The 18530-nt window shown below is 39.0% G+C and overlaps 1 protein-coding gene across 5 annotated transcripts in view; it reads right to left on the minus strand.

Annotated features, from left to right (window-relative positions):
- The window catches only part of PRKCD (protein kinase C delta), a 64806-nt gene that overhangs the window by 9712 nt on the left and 36564 nt on the right, over positions 1–18530 (minus strand). For 4 of the 5 annotated variants that reach the window (XM_027467891.3, XM_027467889.3, XM_072044512.1 and 1 more), the window contains exons 2-10: positions 18153–18289; positions 14362–14561; positions 13117–13177; positions 4525–4681; positions 3836–3867; positions 3093–3178; positions 2234–2363; positions 1481–1581; positions 179–269 (exon numbers count right to left, since the gene is read on the minus strand). In XM_027467891.3, the coding sequence (XP_027323692.1) occupies positions 179–269; positions 1481–1581; positions 2234–2363; positions 3093–3178; positions 3836–3867; positions 4525–4681; positions 13117–13177; positions 14362–14561; positions 18153–18264 (970 nt within the window). In that variant the 5' untranslated portion in view covers positions 18265–18289. Of the gene's footprint in view, positions 1–178; positions 270–1480; positions 1582–2233; positions 2364–3092; positions 3179–3835; positions 3868–4524; positions 4682–12609; positions 12642–13116; positions 13178–14361; positions 14562–18152; positions 18290–18530 lie in introns of those variants that run through there. The other variant, XM_072044513.1, reaches the window with a different exon arrangement.

Below are 18530 nucleotides of genomic sequence, written 5' to 3' on the forward strand. Positions count from 1 at the left end.
TTTTGTGTGGCCAGGTAAAAAGAATTATGTGCATATATTTTTTTAACAAAAAAATATTGTTCAAAAAATATTATCTTGTTCAAAAAATATTATCTAACATAAGGCAAGAATGAATAAATAAACGTGACAGTTTGTACAGTCCAGTAGGCAAATAGCTAAACAAAACCATTTTTCTCACCTGTTGTATCTCCTCCTTTAGGTTTCTTATCAAAATCTTGGTAAATACCAACACTTTCTACAGATCCAGAATCAGACCTTCGTGTAGATTTCTGAGGAGGAAAGGAACATTTGAAATTATATTTGCACTATTACTTTAGAAATATTTACAACAATAGCTGTTAAATGCAACATGATGGCAGATGGCAGTATGATCATTTCTTTTAAATAATTAACTCCTAGTACATAATTCTCCTCAAAACGTAGTTCAGACTATTTAGCCACACTTTTTACAGCTTCAGCCAATTGCTTTACTTCCTTCACTGCAAGAAAATATTAAAATTCCTGAACAGTCTATGTAATTGTCTGTTCAAAAACTATGAAAGTTATAACAGTTTGAATCCACAGTGAGAATAATTGCTTGCTTTGAATTCACTGTGGAAAAGCATCCCCTCGGACTAGCATTAAGGTTTTGAAACAAGATGGGAACCACTGTCACTCTGAACACGCTGAAGGCAGCATGTGACATACTTCTTGAGCACATGCAAACAAATTTTATGTATGAAAGATCCCCAAGATCAAGTTTTAGTAATGAGCAGATCGAGGTTTTTTTTGTGTCGTGAAAAAGCTGGTGTAACAGCTCTCGCTGTTTTCAAAGTAAATATCCTGTGAAAGCTCAGGAATGCTCAGCTCAAAGGAAATACTGTTGGCTTTTGCGATATATTCTCCTGTTTTAATTTCAGAGCTTGTGTCTGAATCTTTATTTACAAGTCAGAGTTGACAGTAATCCGTACACAAGAGATGGCGATGCTGCAGCAGGAGACCAACAATGTAAACTGTGGGGCCCATGTTAATTCCAGAGGATTCTTCTGTGTGTATATATATTGGATTAATAAAAATGGGAGCTCTCTGCTCTATTTCTCTTTACTTATTTAATTTAGCATTCAAAGGGAATTCTAAAGTTGAAGCATGGGTAAACATGCTTCATGGGCAAACAGACTTCAGCTTTATGCTACTACTGTTTGAATGCAATCAAACAAGGGGAGAAAATAACCTTGGCACTGTCAAAGAACCAAGCTGTATTTCAGGAAAACACAAACCTTCTGTTTAAAAATTCTTTGTCAGGTGGGATGTTCTTCCCCCAGCTTCTCCTCTAGGCTATTGCCATCTTTGTTAGTTTCTTTATAGGTCAAAATAAGAAGAGAAAGCTGTTTCCATTGCCTCAGGCCCAAATTTCCATTCCCCATAAAAGTGACATGGGAAAGTGAAGTATAAATAAAAAGCTCTGGAACCAAACTGCATGACAAACAGCAATAAAGCATACCTGGCTAACTTGATTTAAAGCTTCAGCTAGCAACTTCTGGTTTATTCCACACAAATTTGCCACCTTCTTTTGACATTTATGATGCACATTCATCCCACATTCTAAAAGAAATGTACAGTTACACAAGGATCAGGAAAATACCGGCCAACATTACAACAAAATGGCTGTTTTGCTGTGCAGTTCATAAACATTATAGCAAGCCCAGATTAGACACTGATTTATGGTTCTTAATGAAGCTGTAATTTTAGTCTTTAAGCCAATGAAGGCTACAAAAATCTGTTCAAAAGGAAGAAGTTGCAATTGTGTGTTTTTTTTTTCTTCTCAAACTCTTTTCAAAAGATCATCTTAACCAAAATCTTAAGAAAAGATCATCTTGCGGTTTTGTGGTAGAATTATAAAAACGGTATTTACAGTGGACACTTTAAAGACACTTCTAGGTGCTACCTTGAGTCAGACTCACCACATTTCAGCTATTTCCAGAAGTAATTTCAATTATATGCAAGATGATACTTCTACCATGATTTCCGACTGCATGAGAAGCTCGCCTTGGCTGAGTTGTTACATGAGCCAAGTGCCTAGTTTTCTCTTTAGTAAAATAGTGTTTAAACAACTCATGCATGAGATAAATCTCATTCTAACACACATACAAATACACCATGTGTAGCAATAGCTAATCGCTAGCGGGGAGCAGAGAGAGAGACCACACTGGAAAAGCAGGAAGAGGTCCCAGCTGCCTTCCCTCTGCCTCCATACCTTCACATTTGAGTCCTTGTTTGACCAGCCCCCAGAGCAGGCTGCCGCAGTGGTCGCAGAAGGTCGGGCTCATGTAGTTGTAAACTTTGAAGCGGTGAGGCATGTCAATGTTGAAACGTTCCTTCTGGAACTGTGGGCAGGGAGAGGGGTGAGCCACTTCACCCAAAACAGGACCAGCTTCTTACAGAAAATAGCTTGGATATTACAAAGCTACAACAATTTAATCCTCAATACCCCAGCCTTAACATACTGCATGTAAGAAGGTGGGTCCACATCCCACCCTAACTGGACAGTAACTGAACAAAACTGTGCTTTTAGCAGCATCTCTTTACATCTCACCACATTAGCAGTGAACATGAAGCTACATGCATGAACTGCTTGGAGTTTAAAGATATTTGAGACAACTGCATGAGATTTTAGGGTCCTGACAAGAGTGAAATCGATGTTGTACACTGATGAAGGCTGCAAAATGCACACAGAACATCAGGAAAAGATGTCATTTCACCCTCACAATGCGCCTCTAGGTGTAGCAACACACCACACACAAAACATATCCATGAGAAAAATTCATCCTTCTGGGATTTTGCAGCCTGCCACAATCCTTTTTGCTCTATAAATTAATCCTTCATCTAGCAGGGAAAGAGACAATCAAGCAATGCTACCCTTCTTCTTGCAGGGCTTTTAAGTACTTTTTTTGCTTAAAAGTTTCCTCCACTACACATTTCATATAATCATATAGAGAAGACAGTAGCTTAGTTGTACAGCCAAGTAGCTCCCAAAATGGACTTGGCTGTTTCTACAGGTTCTGTTAGTTCAAGAGTATTTAGTTTCACTCTAAATATACTGTTCCAGCTCTTACCATTGTGTCCCTGCTGTTGGCTGCAGTACCAGTACACCTCCCGATGATTTTATCGATACATTTCTTATGAATAGCAGCATTGCATTCTTCAAGACATGCGTAAGAAAAAAAAAAGGATTTTTTCAGATAAGTACATAGGATGAAGTGTTTGCATTTCTTAGCACAACGTGAGAAACACACTCCTTTCCACCATACCATACACATCAAAATAATTTCTATCAAGATGATGATTTTTTAAAGCTGTTTCTCCCCCCATTCTCTTTTATCATAACCTCCATTTCTACACTGAATCTGCTTCCACTTGACAATGCTGTCAGCATTTGATAATAAGAGGACAATATTATGCTTTTGATCCTCTTTGATACCTCCCCTGCTGTTTGGAGTACTGCACAGAGATATATGCTAAGTTAAAAAGTGCTTTTGAATTTTGCTGTAAAACCCATCAATAATTGTAATTCATTTTAGAAAAGGTTTCACAAAAGCTGCTGTCATATATGACTGCAACTTTTCAAATGCATCACACACATGAGAAGAATAGCTAAGTCTAAATTTTGACACTGAAATTTCAGGTAGGAATCACAACGTACAGCCTTAAGTTACCATGCAAAATTTGTTTCACATCTACTAACAGACATGGTGATCATGCACTGTGCCACGCACATTAACAGATTTTTCAATAGTGAATACTAGATCTATAAAATAATGTAGAAGGTCATACAAGAAAAAGGCAAAAATCAACTTACGTCTACATTTGTATCCCTGCTTGTTGAGCCCCCTGAAAAACAAACGATATAGGAAGTCATATCAGCTTGCTAGAATGAAAGTTTTTATTTTATTTTACCGTGTCAACAAATATATTCTTTGCCTACGTAAATATTTGTTCCAGTTAAGAAACTGAACTAATTTCTGGTATTCAGAATCCTCTGTCTTAGGAAGGCAAGGCTTATAAGAAAAGGTAGAATGTTTTGAAAGACCATCACATTAGGAGGAAAACCCCGAAAAGACAAAGTTTCAATTACATGGGAAGTCCTGATCTGACTTACTATAAAAACAGCCTTCCTATGAAAGGGACCCAGCTTCTTGCTCTTGATGGGCCTCTTCTCTGCTGTCAGCCACCTCATATCTCAAAGTCAGCATTATTTTGTCAGTTCCACCCATCTCACTCTTTCGTGAAAGAGCTGCTGTTGGTTACAGGCCAAATTTCACTTGTGATGCTGATGGAATTTTTGCCAGTTATTTCAGATCTATTTTTTAATGTGAAAGAGATGACTATAGCTCTGAAGCATAACAATACTCATAGTAAATAACTTATTTCCATCTCTTTCATACCACAGATGAATTTATACGTCATGTTTTGTTTCAATACACCTGAAGCGAATTTTACAATTACTAATCCTTTGAGGGTGGGGGAAGCTTAACACTTCCTTCTTACCATACAAAGTCTTTGCAGACAGAGCAAAATGTGGGTTGTCCAAAGAAGGTAGCAATAAATTCGTGATTTTTGATGTAGTGGATTTTCGCTTGCTTGATAGCTCCTCTCCTGTTCATAGTTACTGTTCCTTCTTCTTCCCTCATCGACTGTTTGCAATCTAAGGGGGAGGAAGGAAGACAAGGCATACTTTTAACTCTTGAAGTTATGACAAAGACTAACACGTGCTTCCCCAAAACCTTCAGTTTGTTTTTCTGTTTCCAGCTCATGTCTCTATTCCATGCGTCCTTGCAGACTGTCAGTCCACCAAGGACGGAGCACACAAACGTGCTGGTTCCTAAGGGGTCTCCATGCTCTTGTTTGCAGGCAGTTCCTACTCCTGCTCATTCAGAGGAAGCCTTCAGCCAACAAGTTGAGAGGAGGAATCAGGAAAAGTTGTGCAGCCTTGCTAGAGAAATGACAACTACAGATGTTTCTTGAAAATTTATAAGCTTTGCTACTTAATTTATCTCGTGCATAAATCATAATGTTTCATTGGAAGCAGGAGGTCTTCTCCATCAGTAAAAATATCTTCATGCTCTGCATGCCCTCCTGAACCTGACCTTAAGTCATCACTGGGCCACATGACTTCCATTTTGACAGAATGATGAGTTTCTTCTGGCCTCCAAGATCATTACACAGTGAGGATAAGTGAAATTTTCAATTAGATATTCCCATTGTGCTAACTCATGACAAGTCTTGATGTTGTTTGTCAACACATCCCAGTTTCATTCCTCTCCCTGCCAGCCACCATAGGATTATAAGTATATAGTCCTATAAATACTCTAGTAGCAGCAGTATATGCTAGAGATATACAGTAGCATATAGTACTACATGCAGTGTAATATTACCCAAGGGAAAAAAAAAACAACACATGAACATTTAAGGATCTGCGTCCAACTGGCTCATACAGGCCCTTCACTATGGGTTCTAGTTATTTCCACCAATTTCCAAGGAAGCTTCTGAGTTTATCTTCCAAAAATGAGTCTCTTACATCACAATCTTTCAGCTGCAACTCAAGACTCTGTAGTTTTACTTACACATTTTGAAAACAACAGGAGGAGTTTGTAATGAAAATAACCACTTAAAGGTGCATCAAAGAAGACTGGGATTACTGGTAATTTAACTGTAGGGCACATTTCTTTCAGATAGGGAAGAGCTGATGAGGGATAATCCCCATCTGGCAGGGGGAAAAAAAAGTAAAAGCTTGAGTCTACAATGGGAGCAAACGGGCTGGTAACCACATCAGCTCTGGTCAGCAGCTTCGGGTCATAACCTGGAACAACGCAGACATGGTTCCAGGCTGGAGGTGCTGCAAAGCTTGCAAGGTGAAAGCTTCCACGGCAATGGAGTAAGAAGAGAGCCTTGGAAGTATTTTTTCCACTGCCAACACAATTGGTTTAGATTTGCTCCATGGCATTGCTGCCTGGCATCAATATCAGTCAGCACGTTGCTTTCTATATTGATAGAAAGAGATTCCTTTGCCAAGTCACATTAGCCACAATGCCTGCATTTACTGCAAAGTTACCCAGGAGCCCTGTTTTTCTTGTTGCTAGCTGAGCTTGTTCTTCATCATTTTATCAGCTGGCTGCCACTGTTGCTATTCCAACAGACCACCGAACCTGGAGCACAATCTATCATTCGATACCATTTTGAGTCTCCTGAGCTAATTCATCAGCCCGCAGCAGCATTTGACATCTTAGAAAAGAGAGGGCAAAGTCAGTTCAGGGATTAAGGAAAGACCGAGCATTTTACTGCAAAGGGAGATCAATAGAGGTTTTTACCACCAGGTATTAATGTTGTTTTCTGAGAAACTGACCATCTGGTTCAAAGAAAACCCCACCCTGTCTTGCCCTGAAAAGTTCACAAGGTGCATGATGACACCCTGACACTACACACACCACTTCCCCTCCAGGAACAGGATTCATTTCTGCTGTTCAAACAGGCTACTGAGTTCACCCAGCAAAAACTCCCATCAACTGCTGTGCTTCAGTTTGTCGATGTCTGCCAACAGCACTATCTTTTTGTTAAACCCTGCTGAGCAAATACACAGGCCTCACCCACTGTCCCTCAAATGCTTCAGGAAAACCACACACTGAAATGGGTGTGCAAGGAAAATGATGTTGAGAGCTGGCAGAACTTCCTATTGTCTACTCCATGGAAAGGATGTCTTCAGGAGGGGGATTCCATCAGCAACAGCAACAAAGCAGAGGAAGGCGTGTTGCTTTTTCACGTGTATTCTAAGATAACCCTGTGAGGGAGCAGATTAGGGACAAAAATCTTCCCAATGTCTGAAATCAAAGTGTTAAATGAGAAACAAACAGGATTCACCAGGTCAACAGGATAAAGCTTCACCCTCACATTGATAATACAGCAATTTGGCATTGCTGATATTGCGTGCAAAGTTCCTAGACAACACTTTCGATCAGGGTACGAGAAACCATATGGGAAACGTGGTGTTTCTATCCCATCTTGAAATTGATATTGAACTTAGTAGAAATCTATTAGACTGACATCCATTTCTAAAGGATAATTATTAAACTGGGCTGCATCACTTACTTTCTTTGTACAAAGAAAAAAAATCAGGGAAAATAAATGTTTTCCTTAAGCATAACTTTGTGAAAAATCCTTGAGCATAGCAAAACTTCAAAACCTGCATGTGAGAACACACAGCCTTCACAAGCAGCTGCGTTATTAAATACCTTTGCCAAAACCAACCAATATATCAAAGCATAGCTGAAAACATTTTTGTATGCTTCTGAAGAAACTGAAAGGTTTGGACAGCAGCTGCAGGTCATGTGCATCTGAACCCAAGATAGCTCTGAAACGATAGCATAGTTCATTTCTATCTGTTCTGAGTATGTTTAGCAAGTTACCATTTAATGTGCATTGCTCCAGAAATTTTTCAGAAGTTCAGCCAAGAACAGACTCAGCTAGGGAACAGAGGCTTTATTTTAGAGATACGGAGAGAATTGACAATTGCACGGAAGTGAATTTTCCAGCAGCAGGGTGTAGATGGTGAGAGAGAGGAAGAAAAGCAGAGGCACAGCCTTTGCTCCCCTCCAACCAAGACTCACACAGATAAAATGCTTGTGCTGGGCCGGCACACAGTCAGAAACCATCTCAGACAGAACAGCTGAATCAGCAACTAAAATCCTGGTGACCTCTGTAGCAGCTGCAGCCTGGACCCCAAATTAATCATTTTGAACCCAGCACACACCATTAAACATCATCTATTTCCTCTGCTGAGAGCTATGGTTAATATTTATCACCAACACGCTGTTCACATATTTCAAGGATCCTCCTCAAAACTTGCAGCTGATCTGATAAAAGGACCCGACACTCCTTTGGGCCGCATATTCATTAAGAAACCATTAAGCACGTCTGTGAACTGATGCTGCAGTTCTCCAGAAGTGCTGTAACCATAGCCCTGTACACACAACTTCACTGCAGTGCCAGCCCTTCAGGCCATTTTGTGGTCCTTTCAGCCAGTAACCTAACATGCAAAGCATCATCGTCTGGGAAGCATTTACTGAGCTACCTAAAACAACATCGCTAGGACTCAGCCGAACTGTAATAAACCTCGAGGCGAGATGTCAAGTTGTCTCAGTTCAACCTCTGAAGTTCAAGGACAAAAGAAAACAACCTCCAGAATAACCCTGCTAGAGCTTTAAAAAGAAGGAATAGAAAAATATTTACCATCTTCAGAGTTCATTTTTCATTTTAACTTGCTCGTTTCGTGGTTTTGTTTATAAGCTGAACAGAGAAAAGATAACAGTGCTACTGTCAGAAACTGAGAACTGGGACTTTGCTTCAAACAGGGCCGGGCAAAACATTTCCTGAGCTAAATGGCTGATCGAGTTGAAAGAGATTTGCCTGAAACTTTACCATAAACTATAAACTGTTCCGACATTTCTGTTCAATGTCTTTTTCTGCAGGTCTACCGCCTTGCACTTGGCTTAGTTTGAAAGTTAAGCGTGCCCTTCAGGTCAAGAAAAATATTAATCTCACAGAGCAATCATTAAAAAGAAAAGCTTATTTCTCACAAGGGAAACCTTCCTGGTACGAACTACCTCAGAAGAGAACTGCTCTTTAACCTGGTCCAGGAAAGGACTGCTTTATAGATCTGTACAGAAAAACATTTACAGACGTACAAGTTTCCCAAAAGTCTACATTTCTGTGACACGGATTTGCTTCACTAAATCATTTTGGGTTGTGCAATATTCACAACCCAACCTTATACACAAGGCATTAGCAGTGCCGTGTATTTCTCTCTTTTTAAGCCATTTCCTCCATTCTCAATACCTGGGGATTTTATGCTGCTGACACGAAGCAGCAACACCAACAGTCTGATCCTGCACAAGCCATGGCTCTCAAAGCTGGCACAAAACTTCACGTTACCTCTCCCAGCCCAGGAACTAACACCATAAGTTTTAACATGGTCTCAAAACCACTGCTATGAATCCTTTGTTGCCCTCGTTACAAAGGCACATACAAAACAAGTAAGAGTTGGGGCATTTCTGCTGTACTAAGATGTGTGCTGGGCTCTCCTTGGCATGCAGACCAGGACACCCATGGACACGCGCCGGGCCCACACCACTTTGACCGGCGCTTAGCCAGGGAATAAACTGGAAAACACCTCTTTTCTTTTTTCACTTTTTAAATTACAAAGTTACAGAAAAAACGTCCTTAAAAAAAAAAAAAAAAACACAAACAAACTGAGTCTAAGTCAAATTTCTTACGAACAGATACTACATCGTTTCCTCAGCTCTACACAACACATCAGCTACCTTCCCAACCAAATACACACCAACTTTGCGTTTATCAAATTACTTTATCTTTGAAAGTTTGATTTCCTTGAAAAGAAAAAAATAAGCCAGAAGATGTTTTTATTACATTTATGCAATCACACTTCTAGATGCAGACTAAGCAGATGCAAGGTGCCACCGAATAACCATCACATTACCACATTTTAGAAATCGTGTTGTCTCAGTTAAATGATCAAATCATACCAACTTCTCCACTTCCATGAGGGATCACTTCTGGCTTTTTAGCCCTCATAATGTCTTATTGATAATGTGACAACTCTTCCCTAACATGCCTCACCCACACAGAAACCTGATTTATATCAGATTCTAGACCCATACGGTATGCAGACCGTGCTCTCAGAGAATCTGTTACTTACACCGTTATTTTTCAGATACCTCAGAAAAATTATCAGATCTCACACTTGCCTATCACTCATCACAACAGACACAAAGAAAAACACATCTAAAATATTTGCAGCTCTCCAGTTCATATTCCTCTCCCAGAAGTTGGATCCTTCAGGTATACAATGTTCCCGTGCAAATCTGATCCACCTGATAGCATTTGAAGGAAAGAATTCACTAACCCTTTCTCCAGGAAGCTGAAGCCAGGAAAACAGTAATTCTGAATTCAAAAGCAAGACAAAAAAAACGTATTTCCAAAACCTCTGAGGCTGCTAACACAGAGAGAGACACTCGGTAGTACAGTAAGCCACCTCGGTGATCCTGGGTTTTCTTACTCGGTAAGGTCATTAACTACATTTAAATAAACAACGATCAAGCAAAGCATTAAACGCACTGCAACTTCCACCTATTAAAGCTAAAGCTGCCTTACAGAATTAGAAGCTATTTTCAATGCTACAGCAAGAGAACGAGGGGCAGAAAGAAAACAGCATTCTGAAATGAAAGTGGGGGGTCAACATCCTGTTCTCATATTTCACACATCAGAAGACAAGCTTTGATTTCCAGCACTTATTTTCAGACCACAGGACAGGAGACAAAATAAATTCTTTAACAGCTCTAAGTCAGGGAGCTCAGCAGTCCCTGTTTTACAGAGTCTAGAAAGAAAAATGCATCAAAAACTGGGAAAACTTTTCATATGTGCCTCTAAAGTAGCCGACCAGGCTCCAGTAGGCAAAGGGAGCATACAAATGAAATGGCTCAGTGTAGCCCACCATGGAGCAGACCTCAGTAGCAGCTAATTCCAAGAAAATTATTCTCTAACAGTAAATCTGGTAAGGGAGCAGTAACATGCTTACTTCTCAACACTGCTGCCTACTATCGAAGCAAAGAAAAGCAGTTTTCTCTAAAGGTGGCAGAATGTGTTCTGCTTAGAAGGAAGGGTTGGAAATCAAAAGCTTTCATCTGCAAAGCAAGCCAAAGAAAGAGTTAGTCACTTCTGCGATGTGCTTGGAGTTTTTCAAACGAAAGCTACCACCTGTAACTCAAAGGCTCTGCTGGTAGCAATACCTTCACCAGGGAACAACTGAAATACCACTTTCAGAACAAGCCTTTTTTAGCATTTAAGACACTCTACCATCTAGTTCTGCATGGAAAGGCACGTCAGAGAGAAAACCAAATGGTATGTACATAGGAAGGAATGTGAACAATCTCTGAGCTTTCAACTATTAACTAAGGGTTTTAGCAATGTGAAGAATGGAAGTTAACACAAACATCCTTGCAATGCACTAACAAACTTCTCCGCTCTAGTACTGGTAACAGCTACTCTAACTACAGAAAACATTTAAAGCAGTGCAAGGATGAACCAAAATCACTGCAATGTTTTCCAATTTAGCAAGGATATAGTGACACAAGGGAAGCCTGTGAGTTTGAGGACTGTTAGTGTGTTACACTGTACTGATGTTTGATGCAAGCATTCCAAGTGTCAGGCTGAGTGACTTTCCTTCACAAAATGTAGTTGTATAGCTGCATCTTGACAAGCAGTCTCCACTGCCTCAGTGGTTTGGTTATGAAAAAGTTAGTGATCAGTAACTGCCTGTAAAGTGGAAGGTAAATAGGAAGTTCTTGCAAAGTAGAAGATCGAACAGGAACATTAGCACATGAATTTCGACTTGCCAATTAAAGTATGATTGGATGATTTAAAGATCTGTTCAGTATTTACACTTCATCCACTGCCATCTGCGATCCCTAATAATAAAGGCAATGACAAGCATTTTAAAGAGCATTGTATCTATTTTAAATTTATTCTGACAAATAACTAAGTACAATTATTTTAGTACTTATAGCACAAATTAGCTGTTCTTCCTAGCATCTGATGGCAAATTACAGAAGGTTTTCACTTATTTTGCCTCTACTGTTTTTTATATCTGTATGGAGAAAAAGGAAATAAGCTTCAGACTTATTAAATGAGCAACTGAAAAAAAAGAATGAAGTTGTTTTTGTGCACTTTCGGTTGAGAAACATTTTGAGCTTCCTGGACAAGTCGATTTCTGTATGTCTTACTAAACTGAGAAATCCTCATAGTATCAGTGCATGCATAATGCCGTGCATGGGAAATCCATGATGAAGTCCAAGATGAAAGTTTTCTAACATCATGGTTCATAACAGCTTGAATACAAGCCAGAATACTACTGATGCATACATAAACAGAGCTTCTAAGCTTTAGGAGACTTACTTTTACTTACGGGCTCTTCAGATTCACTACACTTAGCTTTAAAGAGTTAGCTTTTCAAAAAGGAGACCAAAGTAATGAGAATATAGATAGGCTGGCTGTCTTTTTTTTTTTTTTGCCATTGCAAAGCTAAAATGTCAGCTCTGAAATGTCACTTACTGCATATCACATTCTATCTTTAGCAGCTTTTCCAGCAGCTTTTACACGGATTGCACATATGGTACAAAAAACCTCCACAATTTGCTGTTCTGTGAGAGTAGAACTATGTTCTACTGTATAGATATGGGAAAAAAATAAAAACAAAACAAAAAAACACCACCAACAAAACCCACAAACAATGTTTTTAGACATACTGCTTACTCTTTCTACTTATGATTTACAAATACAGTATAAAATCATGCAAGACTGATAAGCTAAAACGTCAGACCAATTTAATTCCCAAGAAATAATAGTTTTGTCATTTCTAGCATAGGAAAGTTTTAACCACTGGTTAAGCAAGTTGTGAGGTTTACATCATTTCCTTTAGGAAAATTACACAAATCTCTGCTAAAATATTTGTTTTTGTTAGTGTACCTAAAGCTTTCCCTCTCATAATTAACCATCTCCTCTTACCTCATAGTTTCTTTTCCAAACAGCATGTGTAACTTTCTATCACGTACAGCTTGTTCGCTTTTTAAACTGATATGGCAAAACATTGACTAGATTTGCATTTTAACATTTAACCATTCACTCATTGCTACGATTGGCTTCCACAATTAACAAATAGTACAATTGAATCTCAGGAAACTCAGACCTATTTCCCCAATCCACAAAAGTTTACCACATAAATCAGAACAAGAAAATTAACTTATTTATGCCTATTTAGGGTCTTATACTTATCTATTACATCAAAACATGAGGACAGACATACTAATGACCCTAAAATGGCTGAATGCAACAGGAATACAGAGTATGAAGGCATTTAGAGATTAAAAAATGCAGCCCCTGACTCCAGAAAACAAATACACTACAAAACAAATTAACAGAATTAGAAAATTGTACCCAGCACCACAGATGTTTTTTTTTTGTAAGTGACATTCCATGTTTTAGAAAAGCAACTGAAAACAAATTTGACATTACCTGCATCTTCTAAAAAATACTGCACAGCCATCAGCACCTTTCCCTGAGGTTGTAGATCAAGCTGTGGAAAGAAAGATACCAACAGTGAAGCATGTGGCTGACTGAAACTCTCAGGAATTTATACAGCTCTTTTTAGGGAATCAAAGTATAATATTCAGTAACTATTGGATTACAATCCTCTTCTATATCTCACTGCTGCAGCTGAACCAGGTGCTTTTATTCTATTGTTTTTGCTAGTATGCTTCATTGCTTTGATGTCTACCCAAAAGTTCATTGCAGTCCAAGTTCACATTGTTTTTGCATGTTCCTTTCCCTTTTCTGCAAATAAGTTTGTCAGCATCTATTTTTACTTTTCATAAATTCAATTTGCACAGGAACTTAGTTTTTAAAGTCTATACAATGCCGTGTATGTTTATTGACAGCACAAACCATAGAAATATCAAATACCATTGCCTATCATCAGAAAAATAGCGGCAGTATCAAAATTTATTTTGTTTTCCCACCAGACTATTACACATGGTTTCTCTGGAACGTCCTACAGACCAGCATCATTACAAAGCTCACTGCAGCAAAAAGAAAAGCCTTTTAGGCCAGTTCCTGGGCTCAGAGAGCAACCACTAATGCTTAACCTGCTGCCTTCCTACAAGGTAGGAAGCTATTAAGCATGAAAGAGTCTAATTCAGTCCTCACTTTAGCAAAGAGCAAAGTACCACTGGGTTAATAACAAATTGGTGAATGCAACTTGGAAAAAACAAGAAAAATTAAAATAGATATATCTCCATAAATCTCACTGCCCTAGTGGGCAGATAAGATACAAGTAAAGCGGAATGGGGATTAAAAAATGCCAATTGCAGCAGCATTAACCCAAGTAAAATTTTCTGTAAAAATAAATTTGTAAAATAGGAATTCTAAACTGAAATGCCTTGGAACCAGCTTCACTTTTCTTCACCTTTGGATGAATCACAATGATTAGATCCAATTTAAACATTTGCTAATTGCTGTAATGACTGTTAAGCTTTTTGAAATGGGCTCTCGGTGTGACTTACATCAGTATTTCAAATACCAAAGCCATTGATTTTATTGTCAGTTTCTTGAGCTTTGATTGTACATTGCTAAATTAATTGTCTTACAAACTCCTGCCACACATGCTAAAGAGATTGAACACCCATAGGCATAAGGTCTCTGTTCAGTTTGAAAGAAGCATAAACAGGTCAGCAGGGTTAAGAAATCAAACTTTTCCCTTACCCAGAACTCTGCTTTGCCGTTGCCTTTCTTGCACCGCTCCGCCAGGACTGACACACCTACAGTCACTTCAGATAATGGCTCTTCTGCTGCTTTCATGAGAACAATCTGAATCACGCGTCCTTCATAAATGTGGGCATCAAAAGTTGATTTCCATTCTGGATACATAGTGGGTTTCTTCTGAACCAAAGTTTTTCCTCTCTCTGAAAGCCACACACAAAATAAGAGAAAATGGTAAAAAATCAAAAGGCAAAGTTTACCCTGACAGACAGTGCATGCAAAGGCAGTGAAGGTGTTAACGTGCAGCCCGAGAGACCAGGAGGAACAAATCCCATTATGGAATTCAGAAGCGGGTTTAGTTATTTGCATCTTGACAGGGAATATTTGCATGTCTGCTTTTTGGCATCAATCTCCATCACGTGCCATCTGATCACACTGAATACCTACCACTAGAAGGTAAATTAAGACAGATCTTACGTTGACTTAAGTTTAAATTGATACTAGTGGCTGAGAGATGAAAAGCTTCACATTTCATTAATCCACATCCAAGTTATCCCAACACTTCACTTCTATTCATAAGCAAGTCACTTGATTGACGTTGTACTCTCTCTGCCACGTTTGCCACTTTTTAAATGGTATTACAAAGCTTTATCAGTCTTCTCTAGCACATGCAGACCCTGCATACTTAAAGGATAAGGAAAAGACTGAAAGAACCTCAAAACGATTTTTTTTCCACCTAACATTTACCTAGTTTCCTGTACGAACATCTCTACAGACTCTTTCCTTCAAGTCTTATAATGCCACACTATTCTTATTAGATTATGATTTTTCTAATATACAATTTCTATCTCTCTTGCTACCAGTTAATGTCATTTCTTCCTGTCTTTACCTTAGTGTACCAATCAGCTGTTTTCTGCCCCTATCTATAACAAGCTTCAGCCTATTTCTTGACCCGAGTCTCTCAGTAGTCCCATCAACACACCCGAAATGATACAGCCTCCCAAGCACTCGCATCCATTTTTCACTCTGACTCTGGTACATGGTGCCACCTCCTCAACGTTGCTCTGATTTGCTCCCGAGCCTATTACTCCCCATTTGTACGCAGGTAACTGAATATCATTTTGTACATTCTGTACAATTTCTGCTACTTATCAAGATTATTTGCTGCAATGAAAGTGCTTTCTAAATTCCTCTCCAGCTCTGAATGATCCATTTTTTTCTTGATAAGTGTGTAACCTGTTCTTATGATATCAAGGCAGTAACACAGCAGATTAAATAGTTCGACCCTTCTTCAACAAGCTGCAGTGTGATACGCCTCCTAAAATGCAATCAAATTTCCATTCACTTCAATGAGGGAAGAATTAGATGCATCTTATTAAAAAAGGATAAAAAAAAAAAAAAAAGAAAAACCACCACAACTTCCTGGAAACTCAAGGCAAAGTCTGCATTCATTCAGTAATCACTTGCTCAATACCCTTTGCTCGATTGCGCTGAGCTATCCAAATGAGAGGAACAAGTAGCACCCTTTTACTTCTTTATTAGGGAATGCCTGCCAACAACAGCATTACAAATTACAACTTTCACAAGCACACCCAACTCTGCTTGCCAAAAGGCATTCTAAAATGCTCAGAAACAGCCACCTGAGGACCTCCACCATTTCACAGAAAACTTGACCATTCCTCCTCTATTCAGTCAAAAGTTTTTATCTTGAAATTGGGGAACTTTGCAGACAGAAAAAAAAAATCTTAGTGATCCAAGTACAAGGCTCTGGAAGTAGGTTTGGTATTCATAGCTATGGAATAATTTGTAAATATTATGGTGAAAATATATAGAGAAAATTCAAAGAGAACATCATTTAGAGATTATTAAAATAGCCAATAAAGGCAAGGGGAAATTAAGGGTGGGCTGACTGCACAACAAGGGTTTTACACGAGCCTATTTTTTGGATTGCTAAAGCTATACCCTCTCATCATAAAGGCACATTTCAGCCATCATCCTTGGGAACATGAAAAATTGCAGCTATTTGCAGAACCTTTGACAGTAATTCACAGTTTGCAGAAGCAGCAGCAGTTTACAGACATGTCGCTAATACTTTTTTGTTGGATTTTTAGAGGGGAGAACTATTTTAGTCCATTCACAGAAGTCTCCCTATTCTCATATCCCAATTAAGATCTGTTTTGAGCAGTTACTATCCATGTTCTTACCTCACATAGAACTAAAAGAAGTTGCCTGAATTACTGGCAACAATTTCCAGCCTGACCACACTGCTTTTGGAATTAAAATCATACTAATCAAGACTTGTCATGAATCACAACATCTGACTGAAAATGAACACTTCAGTCTCAGAAAAGAACAGCCTTTAAAAACACTTTTCCTACCCCTCCTGAATCCAGGCATCCTTTATTTCTCTGTTACCACAAGTGGCTTCAAAATGCTTTACATGTTTGCAAATTGGCTTCATGCCTAATCATTAGGCAAATTATTTTCTTCTCACACGATAAGCTTTTCCTCAATCATGCTTCAGCATGCAAATCCAACTGAACTTATTCCAGATCTTGTCAAACTGATAATGGGTGCAACCATTTCTTTTCCTGAGCGTTTCCCTTCCCCAGTCAGTCACCGCTCAGGCTCATTGCACCTTTCTCCCCCACTTTTAAGTGCTTCAATGATACATGCAAGCAGAGAAGAGAAATGGTGGGATGATTACACTTATCAGGAGACATAAGCTGCAAAATTTTAAAGGGGATTTATTTAGACCACTTCCACCTCTCCACATATGCCAACAGGAACAACGCTTTGAGCACCATTTCTTTAGAGGGTCTCTCAACACACAAAGAAACAGCTGCTTTGGAGCCTTTATCTAAACAAAAAGGAGATAGCTCAATCATGTTGTGAGGAAGAAGAAAATTCACCCCTTTTGTGCATTCTTTGGCATTTTGTGAAGCCCTAAAGACATAAGGCAGGATTTAAAAGGCCCTGTCTGATCCTGTACAGCAATTCCTAGGCTTTTCTCTCATCCTGTTTGGCTACAGTGACATATTTTAGGTAAATGTCTGAAACTATTACAAAGCTTTTGACCAGATTCTGTGAAGAAGTGGTCTTCGAAAACTTAGGGCCTGATGAATACAGAGATGCTAACAAGACCTTGGGTGCAAGTCATTCCAAGCAAATAATTCTGCCAAAACACCTCAGTTACTATTGCAACAAATTATGTTTCTCATTAATAAATCCATCCTCTAATACAAACAGTGTATTAGAGGTATCCTCTGTGCTTGAGGAGGGTATTCTTCAACCTGTTGCAGCTCAGATCCCTCTTCATGGCACTCCACTACACTATCTCCCTTGCAGAGCACTTGTGAGTGCAGTCTGCTTCTTGCAGAACTGGAGAGAACAATGCTTTATTTAACATTTGCAAACGTACATCATACAAAACTCGCAATGCACCTTAACTTGTGCAGAAGTGACATTGAAACTGTTTCAGCTGCTTCACCATGTGTTTTGTGAATACTTATGTGTTGGTGGTGAAGCGGGAGACAAGAAAGCTTGGACTTCATCCTACCAAGTGCTGAGCATTCTTGATGCAGGATAAGATAGTTCTAATTAAGAAGCCTCGTTTTATGATGGGGGTAAAAACAATAGTCGTTATTTCTTGCATTCTGAAAGAAAAGCCCGTATTGAAGTGCTTGGTGTGACAGGAACAGTAGCACTCGTTACTACTCACAGCCTAAGAGGGATTGCAGTATTTCTCAACAGTTTATTCATACTCAGAAAGGCATCACCGTTTGTAACCTCACCTGTAGTCAATGCCTCCTTCATCTTGATAGCACAGAAAGGCTGTAGGTCCCCTTGATTCTGCACAGGTCCCAGCTCAAATGAGTTGAAAGATATCCTTAAGAAGGGGGCCATTGTTCACAGCAATGCTGATGCACACCTGTGTAGAAAGAATAGAATAAAAGACTTGGTGTGAGACACAGGAGAAAGCAATACACAGTTCTCAGCCATCATAACCAACACAACCCATCCACTGATGTCTGCAAGTCTTACATTTGCTTTTGAGATCATAAGCCTAAAACTGGTATGTATTGAAACAAAAAACATCACGTTTAATCACAGACTGAACTTAAAGACCCACTTTTAACTGTATCCTGTTAAAAACAAGTAGTATTTATACC

The sequence above is a fragment of the Anas platyrhynchos genome, chromosome 13 (assembly GCF_047663525.1).
Source record: "Anas platyrhynchos isolate ZD024472 breed Pekin duck chromosome 13, IASCAAS_PekinDuck_T2T, whole genome shotgun sequence".
In the NCBI taxonomy this organism is placed as follows: domain Eukaryota; kingdom Metazoa; phylum Chordata; class Aves; order Anseriformes; family Anatidae; genus Anas; species Anas platyrhynchos.